This window comes from Ictidomys tridecemlineatus, chromosome 1 (genome assembly GCF_052094955.1).
Source record: "Ictidomys tridecemlineatus isolate mIctTri1 chromosome 1, mIctTri1.hap1, whole genome shotgun sequence".
NCBI lineage: Eukaryota > Metazoa > Chordata > Mammalia > Rodentia > Sciuridae > Ictidomys > Ictidomys tridecemlineatus.
The window spans coordinates 51,457,974-51,475,612 of NC_135477.1; the positions used below are offsets into that span (position 1 = coordinate 51,457,974).

Here is a 17,639-nt window from a genome sequence, read left to right on the forward strand (position 1 = left end):
ATGGACACAATATCTTTATTTTACATTTATGTGGTGCTGAGGATCAAACCTGGTGCCTTGTGCATGCTAGGCAAGCGCTCCACCACTGAGCCACAACCCCAGCCCCTCTCCTTTTGATTTTAATGAGATTCCCTCCCCACACATACCTTTCATTTCTTTTTCCTCTCTAGCTTTTACTTATGAGAGAAAACATATGACCCTTGACCTTCTGGATTTGACTTATTTCACTTAACATGATGTTCCTTTGTTCCGTTCATTTTCCTGTAAATGACATAATTTCATTTTTATTTATGGCTGAATAAAACTCCATTGTGTGTGTGTGTGTGTGTGTGTGTGTGTGTGTGTGTGTGAGAGAGAGAGAGAGAGAGAGAGAGAGAGAGAGAGATATCTCACATTTTCTTAACCCACTCATCCATTGATTCCATAGTTTGGCTATTGCGAATTGTGCTGCATGGGTATGCCTGTATCACTGTAGTATAACTTTAATTCTTTAGGCTAAATACTGAGGCGTGGTAGAGCTAAGTCATATGGTAGTTCCATATCTAGTCTTTGAGGCACCTCCAAAAAGACTTCTGTAGTGGTTGTGCTAATTTACAATTCCACCAACAGTGTAAAAGTGGTAAAAGTGTTCCTTTTCCTCCATATCCTTTCCAGCAGTTATTATTATTTGTATTCTTGATGCCTGCCATTCTGACTGGGGTAAGGTGAAATCTCAATGTATTTTTTTTTTTAGAATTTTTTTTTTAATATTTATTTTTTAGTTCTCGGCGGACACAACATCTTTGTTGGTATGTGGTGCTGAGGATAGAACCGGGGCCGCACGCATGCCAGACGAGCTCGCTACCGCTTGAGCCACATCCCCAGCCCTCAATGTATTTTTGATTTGCACTTCCCTAATTGCAAATGATGTTTAACATTTTTTTTTAAACTTTTACTTTTTTATATTTATCTTTATTTTTTATTTTTATGTGGTACTGAGAATCGAACCCAGTGCCTCATACATGCTAGGTGAGCGCGCTACCACTTGAGCCACATCCCCAGCCCTGTTTAACATTTTTTGTTGGTCATTTGTATTTCTTCTTTTGAGAAGTTTCTAATTCATTTATCCACTTATTAATTGTATTACTTGATTATTTTGAAAGTTTTTTGAGTTCTTTATATATTCTAGATATTACTCCTCTATCAGAAAAGTAGGTAACAGAGATTATTTTTTCCCATTCTGTATTTCTTCCCAATCCTGTTTCCTTTGCTTTGCAGAAGCTTTTTCACTTGATGCCATCCCATTTATTAACTCTTGGTATCATTTCCTGAGCTTTAGAGGTCCTATTTAGAAAGTCATTGCCTGTACCTATATATCGGAGTGTTGACCCTACCTTTTCTTCTAGGAGTTGCATAGTTCTGTTCTAATTCCTAGGCCTTTGATCCATTTTGAGCTGATTTTTTTGTGCATCTATATTTTCACTGTGACCCAACACATGAGGTCAGATGTGGAATTTCCTACTTGTGGCATCTTGTTGGTATTCAAAAAGTTTCAGATTTTGTAGAATTTCAGATTTTGGATTACGGATGCTTCAACTGTGTTTCTAGAGTTACTATAACAAATTGTCACAAACTGGGTAGTTGAAAAGAAGAGAAATTCATTCTCCCACATTTCTGGAAGCTAGAAGTCTGAAATCAAATTGTTGATAGGTCTGGTTCCTTTTTGGAGGATCTGAGGGACAATCTGTTCCTTGTCTGTTCTTGTTTCTAGTCCTTGTAAAGGATTCTTTGCATTCCTTGGCCTGACACAAAATTCCAGTCTCATCGTGTGAGAGTACCGTGTCTCTTCTCTTCTTTTTTTAGCTGGTCATAGAAATGTCTCTCAAAGTAACTGTGGTGCCTTTGAAGGGGTAGTCCCTGAATCTCCTCAAATAATATGCTGCCCCTGAGAGCAGCTGAGCTCTCCCTTTGCCTGTTAATACATGGATGTTCACCATTGTGGCTGGATAGGGGCGGTCTGCACCCTGCACCAAGCCTTAGCTGTTATGGCCAACTCCATAGTTGTTATCCAAATATTGGGCTATCATTGTCTTGGGTGAATCTATACCACAGACAGACAGACAGACACTCCTGGACACTGACTTCATAGGCCACTTGCTCACCCTTTGAACCCAACATCAAAAATTGTTCTACTACTAAATACTCCAGGTGGGTCCAGAGGGAGGACAACATCAACTTCCCTTGTACACTATATTGAGAATCCTGGGGTGAGAAGTGAAGAGAGGAAGAGGGTCCAGGGTGATTCGGACTTTAGGTTGAAGGCCCATTTGGTGTGTGTATAGGCACTCTAACCACTTGTAGGGACCAGCTTTTTTTTTTTTTTATTGATTGTTCAAAACATTACAGAGCTCAAGACATATCATCTTTCATAAATTCGACTCAATTGGGTTTTGAACTCCCCAAATACATAATACAGACTCACTTCTGTTACATACTCACATTTTTACATAATGGCATATTAGTGACTGTTGTATTCTGCTACCTTTCCTATCCCCTACTATCCCCCCTCCCCTCCCCTCCCCTCCCATCTTCCCTCTCTACCTCCTCTGCTGTTGTTCAATTCTCTCCCCTTTTTTTCCCCCCACCCCCTTGCCCCTCATAACCTCTTATAATTTTGTGTATCACTGAAGGTCTCCTACCATTTCCATATGTTTTCCCTTCTCTCTTCCTTTCTCTCCCCCCATTCGTCTTAGTTTACTGTTAAGTCTTTTCCTCATGCTCTTCCTTCCTGTTCTATTCTTAGTGGCTCTCTTTATATCAAAGAAGACATTTGACATTTGTTTTTTAGGGCTTGGCTAGCTTCACTTAGCATAATCTGCTCTAATGCCATCCATTTCCCTGCAAATTCTATGATTTTGTCGTTTCTTAGTGCTGCATAATACTCCATTGTGTATAGCTGCCACAATTTTTTTATCCACTCATCTATTGAAGGGCATCTAGGTTGGTTCCACAGTCTAGCTATTGTGAATTGTGCTGCTATAATCATTGATGTGGCCGTATCCGTATAGTGTGCTCTTTTAAGGTCCTCAGGGAATAGTCCAAGAAGGGCAATAGCTGGGTCAAATGGTGGATCCATTCCCAGCTTTCCCAGGAATCTCCATACTGCTTTCCAAATTGGCCTCACCATTTTGCAGTCCCACCAGCAGTGAACAAGTGTGCCCTTTTCCCCACATCCTCACCAACACTTATTGTTGTTTGACTTCATAATGGCTGCCAATCTTACAGGAGTGAAATGGTATCTTAGGGTGGTTTTGATTTGCATTTCTCTGATTGCTAGAGATGGTGAGCATTTTCTCATGTGCTTGTGGATTGATTGTATGAGGGACCAGCTTTAAATTTACATTCCAATTGGCCCAAGCCTGCATAGTTGTGACCAAGGCAGAAAACCTGTTGGATAGTCTGTTGACCACCATGATGCTCCACCCTCACATCTGACTGTCTGTAGGAGGGGCATGGCAGTAGCCCCACCACCAGTTCACTCACTGGGCTGGGGTTGTCCCCCAAGATGATGGCCAGTGCCTTCCCTGCAGTTGGGGGGGCCTCCCTCTATCCAGGTGGGCCAGGGCTGCAGCCTTGGGGGGCAGCTGCAGCTCCACTGAGAAGTGTGTCCTTTCTCTTCTACGAACCAAGGGTGGTTTGGGATTAGTGGTGTGCTCCACTCCAGTATGAGCTCTTGTTAACTAATTACATCTGCAATCACCCTATTTCCCAAGAAGGTCATATTCGGAGATCAGGCTCTTAACAAGTCTTTTCTGGGGGACACAATTCAACCCATAGCATTCATTAATCTCCAAGGGAATATATGTTCCTTCAGACTGCTGAAGCTTCTGGAGGCCGAATTATTACTTCTTCAGGACTCAGCACACTCAAGACATGCTTTTGCTTATTGGAGCAATTGACAGGCTTAGCCTTTCCAATTTTCACTGTCGAGGCAGGGCACCCTCTTTCCACATAGCCTTTAGCGGATATGGGGTGTCCTCTCTAAGTGAAGGTCAGTGAGGCAGCGACCTTTGAGCAAGGGATCATGGCTTGGTTTGGACGCTGTGTTAAGCATTCCATGTTATCAATCCCTTCGGTAACCCCGTTAAGTAGGTATTTATATATTTAATTCCTATTTTATAGATGAACACATTGGGCTTTCAAGAGGCGAAATAACAGCCAGAATTATTATTTCTAAAAATAGGAATGGGCGGCAGAAAGCCCCAGATGAAAAGTTCCCCATTCTTGGACTTCACGTTTTCCGAAGTACCCGGGATCTGGCTAATTCAGTCCATCTCTCGAGAAAACCAAATCTGGAACCTCAATTCTATTGATTCCGGGATGCGGTGCACACTCGAGTCCACACGCGGGGGCCCGCCAGCGCTCCTTTCTCCAGAAGCCGCACACAAAGCGGTTCCTTTCTGCGTTCGGGCGCGCGCGGCGTGAGGAGGGAACGCTGATTGGGTGAGCGCGGCCCCCGCTCCCGCCCCGGCGCCTGTCCCGGCGCGCTGATTGGCTGATCCGAGCTACCGCGGAGCCTGCCGCCCCGCGCGCCCCGCCCTGCGGGCTCGGAACTTGCATGGGGCGCCGCCGGTGGCCGAGGGAGCGTGACTGCGCTGCGCAGGGCGCTAGGAGGCATTGTCGCCGTAAGTGGAGCCGAAAGCGGTCCGGAATCGGGCCACACGCTTCGTGCCCCGCAAAGGAAACGTAGTATTGAAGCCAAGCGTTGAAGGGGCTGGGGGAGAGAGGGAGAGAAATACCCCGGTTTATGTTTCGTCCCCTCCCTGCCCCTCCCCCAGGTCACCCGGTGGAATAGAGCAGCGGCGCACCGGCAGCGGCTCCTGCGGTGCCAACCGGCCAGGAGGCGCCGGCTCTTGTTTGCACAAAGCGACTGCATCGCAGTAGCTCATGGGGAGTGGGTGCAACGCTACCAGGGAAAAGGGAACCTGGGGACGCGCTCTCGCACGGGCTTCCGTTCCCCTGGGGAGGCGCCTGAGCTGGGAGAGGTTACTGTGTATTTCGTCCCCAAGTGACAATTTCGGGGTTTGCTTCCGCCCTGGAGAGCTGCAGATGCCTGCTCTGGAGCTGCCTCTTGGCCCCACGGCCGCTGTGGGGATGCCTCAGTCCTTTGCTTTATTTTCTCCAGTCCCCGTCCGCCGGGCAAGCGGTGGGCCCGGGACCAGGAGTCACAGAGGGCATTCGGCTTAGGCGGGCCCCTGCCTGGCCAACAGTGCAGTCCTGGAAGGTGCAGTCCGAGGATGTCAAGAAGTCCATAAGGGAGCTCGCACAGGTCTCCTCAAATCCCGTGGCGCAAAAAACAAGGCGTCCCGTTCCCAGCCCAACAGGCTCTTTTCCCCCCCGGTGTGAAAGTGGGTCAACTCTGTACTGGCCTGAGTGGGCCTTTGGAGCTAGTGGGGTCCAAGCAAGTCCTCTGCCCTTCAACTCCCCACCCGTTCCCTAGCTTGGCACCATCGAGAGAACTGGCTAGAGCCATGCGTGGGAGCAGCTCGAAACACATGGCTGAGGAGGCTCAGGTTGTCATTCGGAGTGGCTGCCAGGCTATAAAATTCCCAATTGACCACACCAGTAACTAAATATAGGAGCAGCTGGTGCAGATGGGGGTGTCGCAATGGTTCCTTTGCAGAGTTCTTGGGACTGCAGAAAAGGTAGAGTTTTTGCTGGTAAGGGCTGAGTCAGAGGACCACTGTCAGGGTTTAAGTACACCCCACCCCACCCCCAGCTTTGAATTGAGATGAACCCAGGTTCTGATGTAGGCTAATAGCCAGTATTGCCAGTTCCCACAAAGTCAACGATTTTTTTTTTCTGGCATTCAATTTATTATATTCAAACTTCCTGTCTATACCTGTTTGATCATTGGAAATGCCTTCATGTGGGAAGTACTTCATGGTTTGTAAAGTCTTTTCTCCAAAGTGCTGTATCAGGTATTTTTTATAACCAGTTAAGGAAGGTGGTATTTCCATTTTGCAAATGGGGCTCCTTCACAGTCCTGGAAACTGTGCATGAATTATTCTGGTAACAGATGGGTGGTGGCCTGGCTCCCTCTCTCCTGCATCTCTTTGTGTAGCTGGTGCTCATATCTTGCCTTATGCCTTCATTGAGGTCCCTTGGGCCTGGCATCATAGCTGCAGCGGCATCTGGCTCATTCTGCCTCCTGGTGGGAAGTTTGTTCTGGCCCATACCCTGTCCCTGTCCTGTTACTTCTCAGTGTGTGCCTTAAAGAAGGTCCCCACGAGATGTTCATTGGATTTAAACATATCCTGGGACCATGGTGCCCACTCATAGGAAAGGGGAGTTGGGCGGTGTGGAGAGGACCATATGGGGACAGGAGCAGTGTGAGTGTGGGCTAAGACCCTATGTCCAGGGGTCTCTGGGGTTTGGAGTGCCTTTCTTGACATTGTCCAAAGCCCCTTCCAGTGCCTGGAACTGGTTGGGATTGGTAGTACCATCTATCTGGAACATTCCATGCCTAGGCTAAACCCATGTGTGCTGATGATTACTGTTTCTGTCCTTTGGGATGTTCTCTGACTCCTTGCTGTCACCACTCCCGCACGTGGGGATGACCAGATGCTTCAGGGAGCTCCACACTTGGGCCTATGGGGTGTCCTGGAGTCCTGTGGTTGGGTTCTGGTTCCAGGAGGGGCTGCCTTAAGTGCCAGTTGTTCAGATGGTGCTGACATGCAGATTGTAGGTTGTTGACTCAGATTATTTATCTAGACAGGGGCCCCCACAACCTAGGGGCAGCCTTGCTTAGGGGCTTTGCCCTCAGTCCAGAGTAGGCCCGCAGCTCTCTGCCACTTGCATGACTTGGACAATTTTCTGTGTTTGGCTCATCTTGTCCATGCCCTTTTGGAGTCCCAGAGGCCCAGTCCAGCTCCTCATTATCCCAAGTTTGTTCGTTTGGACCCCTCTGACCCTGAACTGGGCCCCGTAACATGGGATCCTGCCGCCCTTCCATCTGCAGCCCTGCCTCTCTCTGTCCTCTGGCTTTGGAGAGGGACTGCCCATGGACTTAATTCTCCCTTAACGGGGGACAAGGAAGTTTTAGGTGAAGGAAGGGTGATTCCTAGCCAAGGGTGGTGATTTTAAGCCCTTAATATTTTAAGTGATGATTTTAGATCCCCTTTGGAAATCTAGGGCACCTTTGTGCTGTGCTCAGAGCATGGTTTGGAATATTAGAAACCCTTCTTCCTAGTGAACTATTCTGACACTCAGACTTTACATGTTGATCCTGTTCAGGCTTTTTTGTTCCCTCTGACCCACAACACTGGGCCTCAGAGCTTGCCACTCCTGGGACTTCCTCTGCTTCAGCCTCCCAAGTAGCTGGGATTACAGGCATGTGCCACATGCCCAGTTGAATGTGTATGTTTGTATGTGTGGGTATCTTTTGGTTTTTAAAAGCTCAAAAGCAACCCAGATGACTTGTGCTAAGTCATTAAGTGCTGTGGAAACTCACAGGGAAGAGAGAACACTGAGGGCTGGGGCAATCAGGGAAGACTTCCTGGAGGTGGAGAGATGGGAATTCTCATTCCTCAGAGATGACTTGCTCAGTTTCGCATGGGCAATGAGCTGGGATTAGATGCTGCTGCCATGAGTGTCCATGTGCTGCTTTATCCTCTCAACTGGAATTATGGAGTATCAGGTAGATCTATAGATTTTGTTCAATCGTGTTTAACTCAGCAAGGTGGGTATTACTAGACCTACTAGAAGAAACTGGGGCTCAGAGTGGTTAAAAAACTCTCCCAAGCTGTCTTAGCTACTAATGATGGAGTTGGACATTCTGCCTATCAAACAGGCTTTCCCCCTGCACCTGTGTGTCTCTGGCCTTCAGTGTCAGCCTCCCTGGTGAAACACACACATGCGGAACACCGTTGACTCTGCTGGGCAGGTAGATGGGCTTGGCCTTGCTTTTCCAGCTGAGCCCATGGGCACTGTTCTCGGTCTGCCAGCAGCTCTGAGCACTGGCTCCCTCCCTTTCTCCCTGCCTTTCCCGTCTGCCCTGGGAACAAGCTCCCTGGAATCCCTGAGTTATCTGGGAAGCTGGGATTGGGGCCTAGGGACAAAGACCTTGACCTCAAGTTCCTTCTCTCTTTGTGGGGTGCTGCTGTTATCAATATGGAGCAGGCCTGGTCATTGTCACTCACTCCCTTTGACCTTGTTCAGGCCACTTAGCCACTTCCTATGCCTTAGTTTCCTTCTCAGTAATAAACAGAGGGTTGAGGACATTTTTATATCTTCATACCTTATTATCTTATCTCCCTTACCCTTCTCAAAGGCGTCCTCCCTGGCGATCAGGTCCCCTTCTCTCCTTTCTAGCACCTCCCCCTTTTCTTGGAGATCAACCCAGCATCAGTCTGATAATCAGGTCTGCAGGCTGATGCTGTAACCTTCCCTTCCTGTTGGCATTTGGGGAGGCAATTTCTAGAGACCCATCCACCCGTCACACTGAGCTCCAATTTGCCTTGGAGTCGCCACCTCCTGCCGTGCACAGGGAGCCTGGCAGATGTGGGTGGGGTGAACAGGGGAGCTGGAGCAATTGTGCACAGAGAGCCCTGACTCAGAGGTCGCAGTATGGAGGGACAGGTGTCTTTCCCCTGCCCTTGGCTGTGTCCTGCCTCCTCCTTGGTGCCCCACCTGTTGAGTCACAGGCCAGTGCACATCTGAGTCCTTACACCCACCTGGCTACTGATGCAGGCCCGGCGGGCCCTCGTCTGATGAGGTCACACATGTTGATCCTCCCAGAGAAGCAGCAGGGCCCAGCTGCCCTCACCCTCTGACAGGCGCATCAGCTCTTCCAAAGGCTGAGCTGCCTGTGGCCTGGGTTCTGAGTTCCAGAGAGGAGGTAAGTGGCCTGAGGTCCCCTGTAGGCTTCCTGGCAGTCTGGGTTCCCGGGGAGGAGGTGCATGGGGCGAGCCCCAGCAGGATGGTGCTTCATAGCCCTGCATTTCCTCTAGGCACAGGCCCCTTTGTGAGCAGCACACCGGCCTGGGGGCTGGCAGCGGGACACCCCAGTCTGCATGCTGAAGAAGATGGGTGAGGCCGTGGCCAGAGTTGCACGGAAGGTCAACGAAACGGTGGAGAGCGGCTCTGACACTCTGGGTGAGTGGGGACAAGGCTTTTCCAGCTGACCTGTGGAGTTCAGTGTAGAGATGGTCTAGGAAGAGCTGAAGGGGTCAGTCTCAGGGGCGCCTTGTCAGGAGGGAGTCATGGATCTTTCCCTGTAGTGGTGGAACCGTGTTAGTCTGTTCATGCTGGGTCCCAGCCTACGACACATTTCTTACCATGGGTCATGGCCAAAGAGGTTTGAAAAATGCTAGAAAATGGGTCTGGGGCTGTGGTTGTGGCTCAGCGGTAGAGCGCTTGCCTAGCACATTCGAGGCGCTGGGTTCGATCCTCAGTACCACATAAAAATAAATAAATAAAATAAAGGTATTGCTGCCAACTACAACTAAAAAAAAAAAAAATGGTGCTAGAAAATGGAGCCTGAGGCTGGGTGCGGTAGCACACACCTGTAATCAATCCCAGGAACTCAGGAGGCTGAGGCAGGAGGATTGCAGGTTTGAGGCCAGCTTCAGCAAATTAGTGAGGCCCTCAGCAACTTAGACCTGTCTCAAAATAAAAAATAAAAAGGGCTGGGGATGTGGCTCAGTGGTAAAGTGCCCCTGGGTTCAATCCCCAGTACAAAAAAAAAAAAAAAAGAAGAAAGAAAAAGAAAATGGAGAGTGTGTGCTTATCCTTGGACTGCAATGATTCTGAGTGTGTGTGCCCCTGGACCAGCCGAAGATACCGAAGATACCGGGCCAGTGCTGGCTGAGTAGCCCTTGTGCATGGCCCCGTGCTGGGTGCCTCGGAGTGTTCTCTTGTTGAACTTCCCTGTGATGAATCATACCTGCTGGGTGTGCCCAGCCCCCCTCTGCAGATGAGGAGAAGATGCAGGAGCACAGGCAGAGTGGGCTCTTTTGAGATCACTCAGCCAGGAGGCCCCTTTGCACTCCCTTTACACTGCTTGAACTGTGTCGTATGTGCCTTTCTTTTTAACCCAGAGGCACTCTACTACTGAGCTACATCCCCAGCCCATTTTACATTTTATTTTTTAATTGTTTTTGCAGTCCTCCTGCTCAGTCTCCCATACAGCTGGGATTACAGTTACACACCACCACGCCCGGCCTGCCGCAGGGGTCTTTCGCTTTGAACTGCTCTTAGCCTGGTAGCTCCTCAGGTACCCCAAGACAGACCAGCCCGTTTAATCAACAGATGCTTATGACAAGGGTCAGCAGGGGATGCTGTGCATCTACCTAGGAGAGTGTACATGAATGACATGTGCGCGCGCGCGCGCGTGTGTGTGTGAGAGAGAGAGAGAGAGAGAGAGAGAGAGAGATCGATCGATGGATCCCTGGAGTGTAAGCACCACTGCAGAGCCACAGCTGTATTCTGGGAACCCAGAGGACAGAGGACTAGGGCAGTCTTTTCTTGGGGATGATCATGCAAATAGTCAGGTGGCTTTGAGTTAAGTCTTTGACACAAAGAAAGGAATTCCATAGGCAGGTGTGTGTGTGTGTGTGTGCGTGCGTGCGTGTGCATGTCTGTCTGTCTATGTTTTTCTGTCCATCTGGCAAAGGAGCATTTCTATACTGGTTACTGCCCGAGCAAAGACCCAGACCCTGGCCTTTCTGTGAGCAGCCAGGTGTGTCTGAATGCGGCTCCTAAGGCAGGGGATGATGGCTCAGGAAGTGGAAGGACACTTCGTCTTTAGGATGGGTTTGGTCAGGGCCTCTTCCAGGAAACCCTCATCCTGACCCCGTTCACCCCTGCTGGCTTCCTGCCCTCTAGTACCCAGCCAGCATCCCTAGAGGTCAGGGACCCTGTGATCTTTTGCTCCTGTCTCCCTGCCCAGCCGGAGCCCAGCACAGGGTCAGGTGCTGTGTTGGCATAGGGAGGTGCTGGCTGAGCTGAGCCGAGGAGGGCGAGGGTCTCCTCTACCAGCAGGCTGACTTGACGATGACTGCCGGCTCTGGAGGGAGCTCTGGGGAGCCGCATGGTGGGGAGCTATTGGCTGTGGGCCCTGAGTCAAGGAGTCCTGGATTCTGCACTACTCTCTGACATGGTTGTGCTTGGCCCAGTATTTGAGGCTGACCACCACTGATACTGTGACTGACAGCCAGGCTTTGGCTCTCGGGGGGCCTGGGGGTGAATCCCCACTCTGTCACCTGCTAGCTTAGTACCTTTGCAGATTGCTTAACCCATCTGAGCCTCAGTTTCTTCATCTGTAAAATGCACTTGGTAATTGTGTCTACCTCATCAGGGTGATTAGGAGCAATTATAATGCCTGTAAGGTGCTTGGTATGTAGGCAGCTCAGTAGATGGCAGCGATTAATTTTAATTTTTTTCTCATCCCTGAAAGCTAGAGGTGGGGCCTAAATCCTGCATGACGCAAACACTACCTCCAGGTGTCAGCCAACCAGGTCTCTCTCTGCTGGGCCAGCTTCTATTGGCGACTTCAGTACAAATTGATAAATCTCTGGGTCAAATCACCTACACTTATGTTAAAATGTCACAGGTTAGAGGGACACATACAACTCTATCTCATTCAGTTGTGGCAAGGGTACAGGGGCTGCGGGGGTGGGGGGAGGAGGGGAGGCTTCCTGGGGACAGCTATGAGGACACAGGTATCCCAGGCAGTGGGAGGGAGAGAGAGGCCCCTGCCGAGGTATCACCGCTGCTTGGGGCAGGGGGTGAGGGATGGTACCCAGTAGGTAGACGGTTTGGCTTTGCGGGGGAGTTTGGGCTTCAGCTTCTGTGGACCAGAGATTGTAGACTCAGATGTCCCCATGGGCCCCTTGGGGGTTTCTGTGAACTGGCGAGTTGGCAGCTGCCTTGGGTGAGGTGTGGGGGGCGCTTAGGGGAAGGAGGGCCACAACAGCTCCTCTGTACCGTCCAGGGTCCATGCCCACCAAGGAACTCAAGCCAGGCCTCTGGCTCCCTGCCAGGCCACTAACTGAATGGCACCAGAGCTAGGCCTTTGCCCTACCACGCAGCCCTCGGTGGGTGTGGAAGTTCAGTGAGTGTGGCAAAGCCCTCTCCAACCTGGGAGAGCCATGAGCCATGGTGGCCCTGGCTGAAGGTGGAGACGCCCAGGCGGTGGGGACCAGGCCTTTAAAGGTAGAATTGGACAGTAGGGGGCCTTTTTACCTCTATAGTGGTCAGAGAAGAAGCAAAATATCAGCGCAGGCCACTGTGGGTGCCTACAGTCCTGACCCTTGGGAAGTGGGGCTGACCAGGCTCATGCAGCCTGGGAGGTCTGGGATCTAAGCAGTCAGTGAGTATTAAGCACCTGCTGTGTGCAAGGTGCTGGAGAGCTCACTGGATGTGTACAGTAGTGCTCTGGGCCTGAGCCCAGCCCACCACCCATCAGATAGAGAGCAGCGACACACAGGCTCCGAGCTCGGCCATCAGCTGGAGCCCAGGTTATAATTCAGAGGAGGAGTTCGGCTGGGAGTTCATATAGTCCAGGAAAGTTTTCTAGAGGACGTGGAAATGGAACTGGGTGACTCAGTATGGTTCCTATGTGAACCAGCAAATAGTCTAAGCAGCCTCAGCATCCCGCTCCAGACGATGGCTTAGATCAATTTTGTCACAGCTGTACAGTGTCAGTTGTGTAGCCATTAACAATGGTGAGTAACTGTCCAATGTATGCTTAAATAAAGACGAGCACATTCTTATATATGATGTGCTTGGGAAAAAAAAAAAAAACAAGGATCCCAAACTGTGTATATGATAATATACCAAATATGTTAAACGTGTGTATTTATGTAGAAGAGAAAATGAAAGGAAACAAAACAAGATGCAAATGAAAATTATAAAACAATAGTTTGTATTTTATAAATGTTCTATGATAATGCATTTCTTTTTTTCTTTTTTTTTTTAAATTAATTTTTGAAACAAGATCTTGCTCTGTTGCTAAGCTAGGCTTGAATTCGAAATCCTCCTGCCTCAGCTGCTGAGTGACTGGAATTACAGATGGGCACCATGGTGCCCAGTTCCTTGTATTTCTCTTAAAACTAGAGGAGGATAGATTTTTAAGAAGGACCACCTGGTACTATAGCAGGTGGAAAAAACACAAGTCAGGGGTGCTCATCTTTTTTTTTTTTTTGTACCAGGGATTGGACGCAGGGGCACTCAACCACTGAGCCACCCCTCAGCCCTATTTTATATTTATTGTGAGACAGGATAGGATTGGACAAGGTAGTTGCTTAGGGCTTTGCTAAGTTGCTGAGGCTGGCTTTGAACTTGCCATCCTCCTGCCTCTGCTTCTGGAGCTGCTGGCATTACAGGTGAGCGCCACCACCCCTGACTTGGGGTGACTTTAAAGTGGGATCATTACAGCAGAAAAGCAGGACGTGGAAAGGCCTAAAAACGGAACCAGGGGGCTGGAGATGTGGCTCAAGCGGTAGCGCGCTCGCCTGGCATGCGTGCGGCCCGGGTTCGATCCTCAGCACCACATACCAACAAAGATGTTGTGTCCGCCGAGAACTAAAAAATAAATATTAAAAATTCTCTCTCTCTCTCTCTCTCTCTCTCTCTCTCTCTCTCTCTCTCCTCTCTCACTCTCTCTTTAAAAAAAAAAAAAAACGGAACCAGGAGGCACGGCTGCCTTGCGTGGAGGCATCGCCGTGGGCTGGGAAGAGAGGAACTTGGGCCACAGTGTTGGATGGCACCTTTGGTACTTTTTAATCCTTTCAAGAGTCTTGTGTTTTCTGACTCTGAGGACTCCTGTCTGTTCATTTATAGAGAATTCCTGGTTACTAGCTGTTGGTGTGTTGCTCTTAGCCATTCCTTGAGTCTCTTTTGTCAGGAATCCCTGCAGGCCCTACTCTGTATCTCCTTTTTTTTTTTTTTAAGGTACAGGGCTTGAACTCAGGGGCACTTGACCACGGAGCCACATTCCCCAGCCCTTTTCTTTTACTTTTTGATTTTTTTTTAGTTATAGATGGATACAATATCTTCATTTCTTTATTTTTATGTGGTGCTGAGAGTCGAACTCAGTGCCTCACATGTGCCAGGCAGACGCTGGACCACAAGCTACAGCCCCAGCCCCAATTCCCAAGCCCTATTTTGTATTTTATTAGAGACAGGGTCTCACTGAGTTGCTTAGTGCCTCACTGAGTTGCTGAGGCTGGCTTTGAACTCAAGATCCTCCTGCCTCAGTCTTCTGAGCTGCTGGGATTCCAGGCATGTGCTGAGGCACCCGGCCTCCTTCTGTATCTTTTTGCTTTCTTTGGGCTACAGCTGAGGGATTTCTTTAGGTCTGTCCTCCATTTCACTCTTTGCTTCTTTGTTTGTGTTTAACCCACTGAGCCTTCCATTGCAGTTAAAATTTTTAATTCCATGTTTTCAAAAGTTCTATTTGGTTCTCTTAATAATCTGATCGAATCTGCTCTGGATTCTCTTTGGATCCAATGAATTTTATGTAAGAAGGAATTTGATTTAAAGGAATAACATCATTTCTTTCTTAAGGGTTCAACTCTTATTTCTCTAACTATGAGTTCTTTGTACTTATCTTCTGGAACTTTACTTCTTCTGTCAAAGGGTGTTCTTAGGGTGCAGGTCTGCTGTCCCGCCGACTCTTGTCACAGTGGGTTGTTCTGGGTGAACCTCAGGTAGTTTTGGGCCCTGGGCTCGGGCCTTGCGGTGCCTCTTCTGTGTAGTCCTGGGTTGAAGGGCTGTGTCCTCGGGGAGCTGTGTGTGTGTGACTGTGTGAGTGACAGCCCAGGAGCCTCTTGACTTCCAGCCCTCGGGGTTTCTGGGCCTTAGGGGTAGTGACTCCTCAAACCCCGAGGATAGGCCTGTGATTTCAGAATCTTTGGGGGAGGTGTTTTGTTCACTTCAGTGCCCAGGCCAAGACCGGACAGCTCTCCAGTACTCAAAAAGGAGATTTCCCCGGGTTTATTCTTTTTCTGAGAAGGTGGTCCTTCAAACCCCAGCTTTTCGCAGGGGTCTTGGCTCCCCACCTCAAGCCAGGCTCAAAATGACATTTCTGGGCCCCTTTGGGCTTTGAAACCTAGGCCCCTGGGTGACCCAGACTGACCTACCAGCCCAGGGCCTTGGAGCATCTGCACCCGCCCACCCTCTGCCTCCCAGACTCCTCTGTGGGGCCTGCTCTTAGGAAATTCCAGGCATCATTGTAAACACCTTTCCAGTTTTGACTTTTTTCAAGTCAAAAAAACCAGAGGCTAATATCTACTGTTGTGCCTGATGTCAACAGAGTTGTTAGGATGACCCAGGTGGTGATGAGGCAGTGGGGACACCCCCTGGGCCGCTTCCCGGGGCAGATGTCCCTTGGTCAGTTCCTCCATTCCTGCAGGGTCTTCCAAAGGGCGGTCCTGGGCATTGGTCTGAGGACTGAATCAGTTCTGGTTAAAATGCCTGTTCATGAGCTCTGCTCCAGAGCTTTGAAGTAGAATCTCTGTGGGTAGGAAGGGGGTGGTCTGCCATTTAGCCAGCCTCCCAGGTAACTCTCCTAGACCTTGAGTGCCCTCCTGTCCACAGGTTCTGTATCCTTGGAGTCAACCAACTAAGAATAGAAACTGCTTGGAAAAAAACTGGGCCTGTTCTGAACACTACAGACTTTGTTCTTGCCATCATTTTCAAAACAAGGCAGTGTGACGATTTATGTAGCATTCATATCATTTGGGTACCGAAAGCAATCTAGAGATTACAGTCTACAGGAGGGGATGTGGGGTTATATGCAACTGCCATGCCATTTTAATTGAGAGACTTGAGCATCCCTGAATTTTGGTATTGGTGGGAATCCTAGAACCAGTCCCCCGTGGATACCAAGAGAGAACTATTTATTTTATCATGGTATCATTTATATAAATCTATTATTTTAAGTATGCAATCCTGAGCGTTTTGACATATAATCACGTATCACCACATCACGGGTCCCAACCTTTCTAGCACCTCGGAAAATTCCCTCGTGCTCCTTTGCAAACAGATTTGCCTCTGTTCCCTGTACCTGGAAGTGACCCATCTTTTCCCCATCCCTATGTTTTTGCCTTTTTAAGAAATATGCAAATGGGATCCTATAGTATACAGCACCTCAGGCCGGGCTCCTTGTATTTGGGCATATTGTGTTTGGTTTGTGTGAATCAGTAAGTGGGTTCCTTTCCTTCCCCCTTCCCCTGCTTCTTCTGCTTTTCCCCCGACCTCTGCTCCTTTCCCATACTGGGGATGGAACCCAGAGTCACTTTACCCCCAAGCTACATCTCCAACCCCTTTTATTTTATTTTGAGTCAGGGTCTCAGTAAGTTGCCCAGCCTAGCCTTGGGTGACTGGGACTGTGGGCCATGCCTGCACACCTGGCTTAGAGGGTTCCTTTTGGTCTGAGTAGTACTATGCCGCATAGATTACCATCTTCTCTTTATTCATTCATCTGTTGGAGGACATTTGGATCATTTACAGTTTTTTCCATCATAAGTTAAAGCCTGTAAATGTTCACATACAGGTGAAGGCAGGTTTCATTTCTCTTGGGCCCAGGCCGGTAGGATTGCTAGATTGCCTGGTGAGAGCGTGTTTGGCTATTAGAACCAGCCCCACTCACAGCCAGAGTTCCAATTCCTTCTTGTCCTCTTCAACACTGTTGTTTTTTTTTTTTTTGTTGTTGTTGTTCTGAATTGAATCCAGAGGTGCTTTACCACTGAGCCACACCCCCAGCTCTTTGTAATTTTTATTTAGAGACAGGGTCTTGCTGAGTTGCTGAGGCTGGTCTTGAACTTGCCATCCTCCTGCCTCAGCCTCCTGAGCCGCTGGGATTACCCAGGTGTGTGTCACCAACGCCCAGCTCTCTTCAACACTCTATGTGGTTTTTAATTTTATATATTCTTTTAGTTGCATAATGGCATCTCCTTGTGACTTTAATTTACGGTTCTTTGATGAAAAATGATGTTGAACGTCTTTTCATGTGCCTCCTGGCCATCTAGCTGTCTTTGATAAAGTGTCTATTCAAATCTTTTGGCCATTTCAAAGAATGGGTTTTCTCATTAAGTTGCAAAGTTCTTTATATATTCTAGAGGCAAATTCATTATCAGGTACGGGTTTTGATAGTACAGTTTCCATCCTCTGCCTTGTCTTTTGTTCTCTTAACAGTGTCTTTTGAAAAGCAGATATTTTTAATTAGGTGGTAAAGTCCAATTTATCAATTTTTTTGGGGGGGAGGGGGATGCCAGGGATTGAATTCAAGGGCACTTGACCACTGATCCACATTCCCAGCCCTATTTTATATTTTATTTAGAGATAGGGTCTCACTGAGTTGCTTAGGGCCTTGCTAAGTTTTTGAGGCTGGCTTTGAACTTTCGATCCTCCTGTCTCAGCCTCCCAAGATGCTGGGATTATAGGCATGGGCCACTGCACCCGGCCCTCATTTTTTTCTTTTAAATACATTTATTTAAACATTTTTTTCATGTATTATTTTTTAGTTGTAGGTGGACACAATACCTTTATTTTATGTTTATGTGGTGCTGAGGATCGAACCCAGTGCCCCATGCATGCCAGGCGAGCACTCTACCACTGAGCCCCAGCCCCAGCCCTTAAGTACATTTTAAATA

General features: G+C 48.6%; 1 protein-coding gene across 4 annotated transcripts in view; it reads left to right on the top strand.

Moving 5' to 3' along the window:
- The first annotated feature begins 4,553 nt into the window (after nucleotides 1-4,553).
- Lrrc20 (leucine rich repeat containing 20) overlaps nucleotides 4,554-17,639 on the top strand; it is a 69,323-nt gene continuing 56,237 nt past the window's right edge. For 3 of the 4 annotated variants that reach the window (XM_040272447.2, XM_005325947.5, XM_040272449.2), the window contains exons 1-2: nucleotides 4,554-4,664; nucleotides 8,991-9,135. In XM_040272447.2, coding sequence (XP_040128381.2) covers nucleotides 9,054-9,135 — 82 coding nt within the window. In that variant the 5' untranslated portion in view covers nucleotides 4,554-4,664; nucleotides 8,991-9,053. Of the gene's footprint in view, nucleotides 4,665-8,730; nucleotides 8,879-8,990; nucleotides 9,136-17,639 lie in introns of all 4 variants that reach the window. The other variant, XM_078040970.1, reaches the window with a different exon arrangement.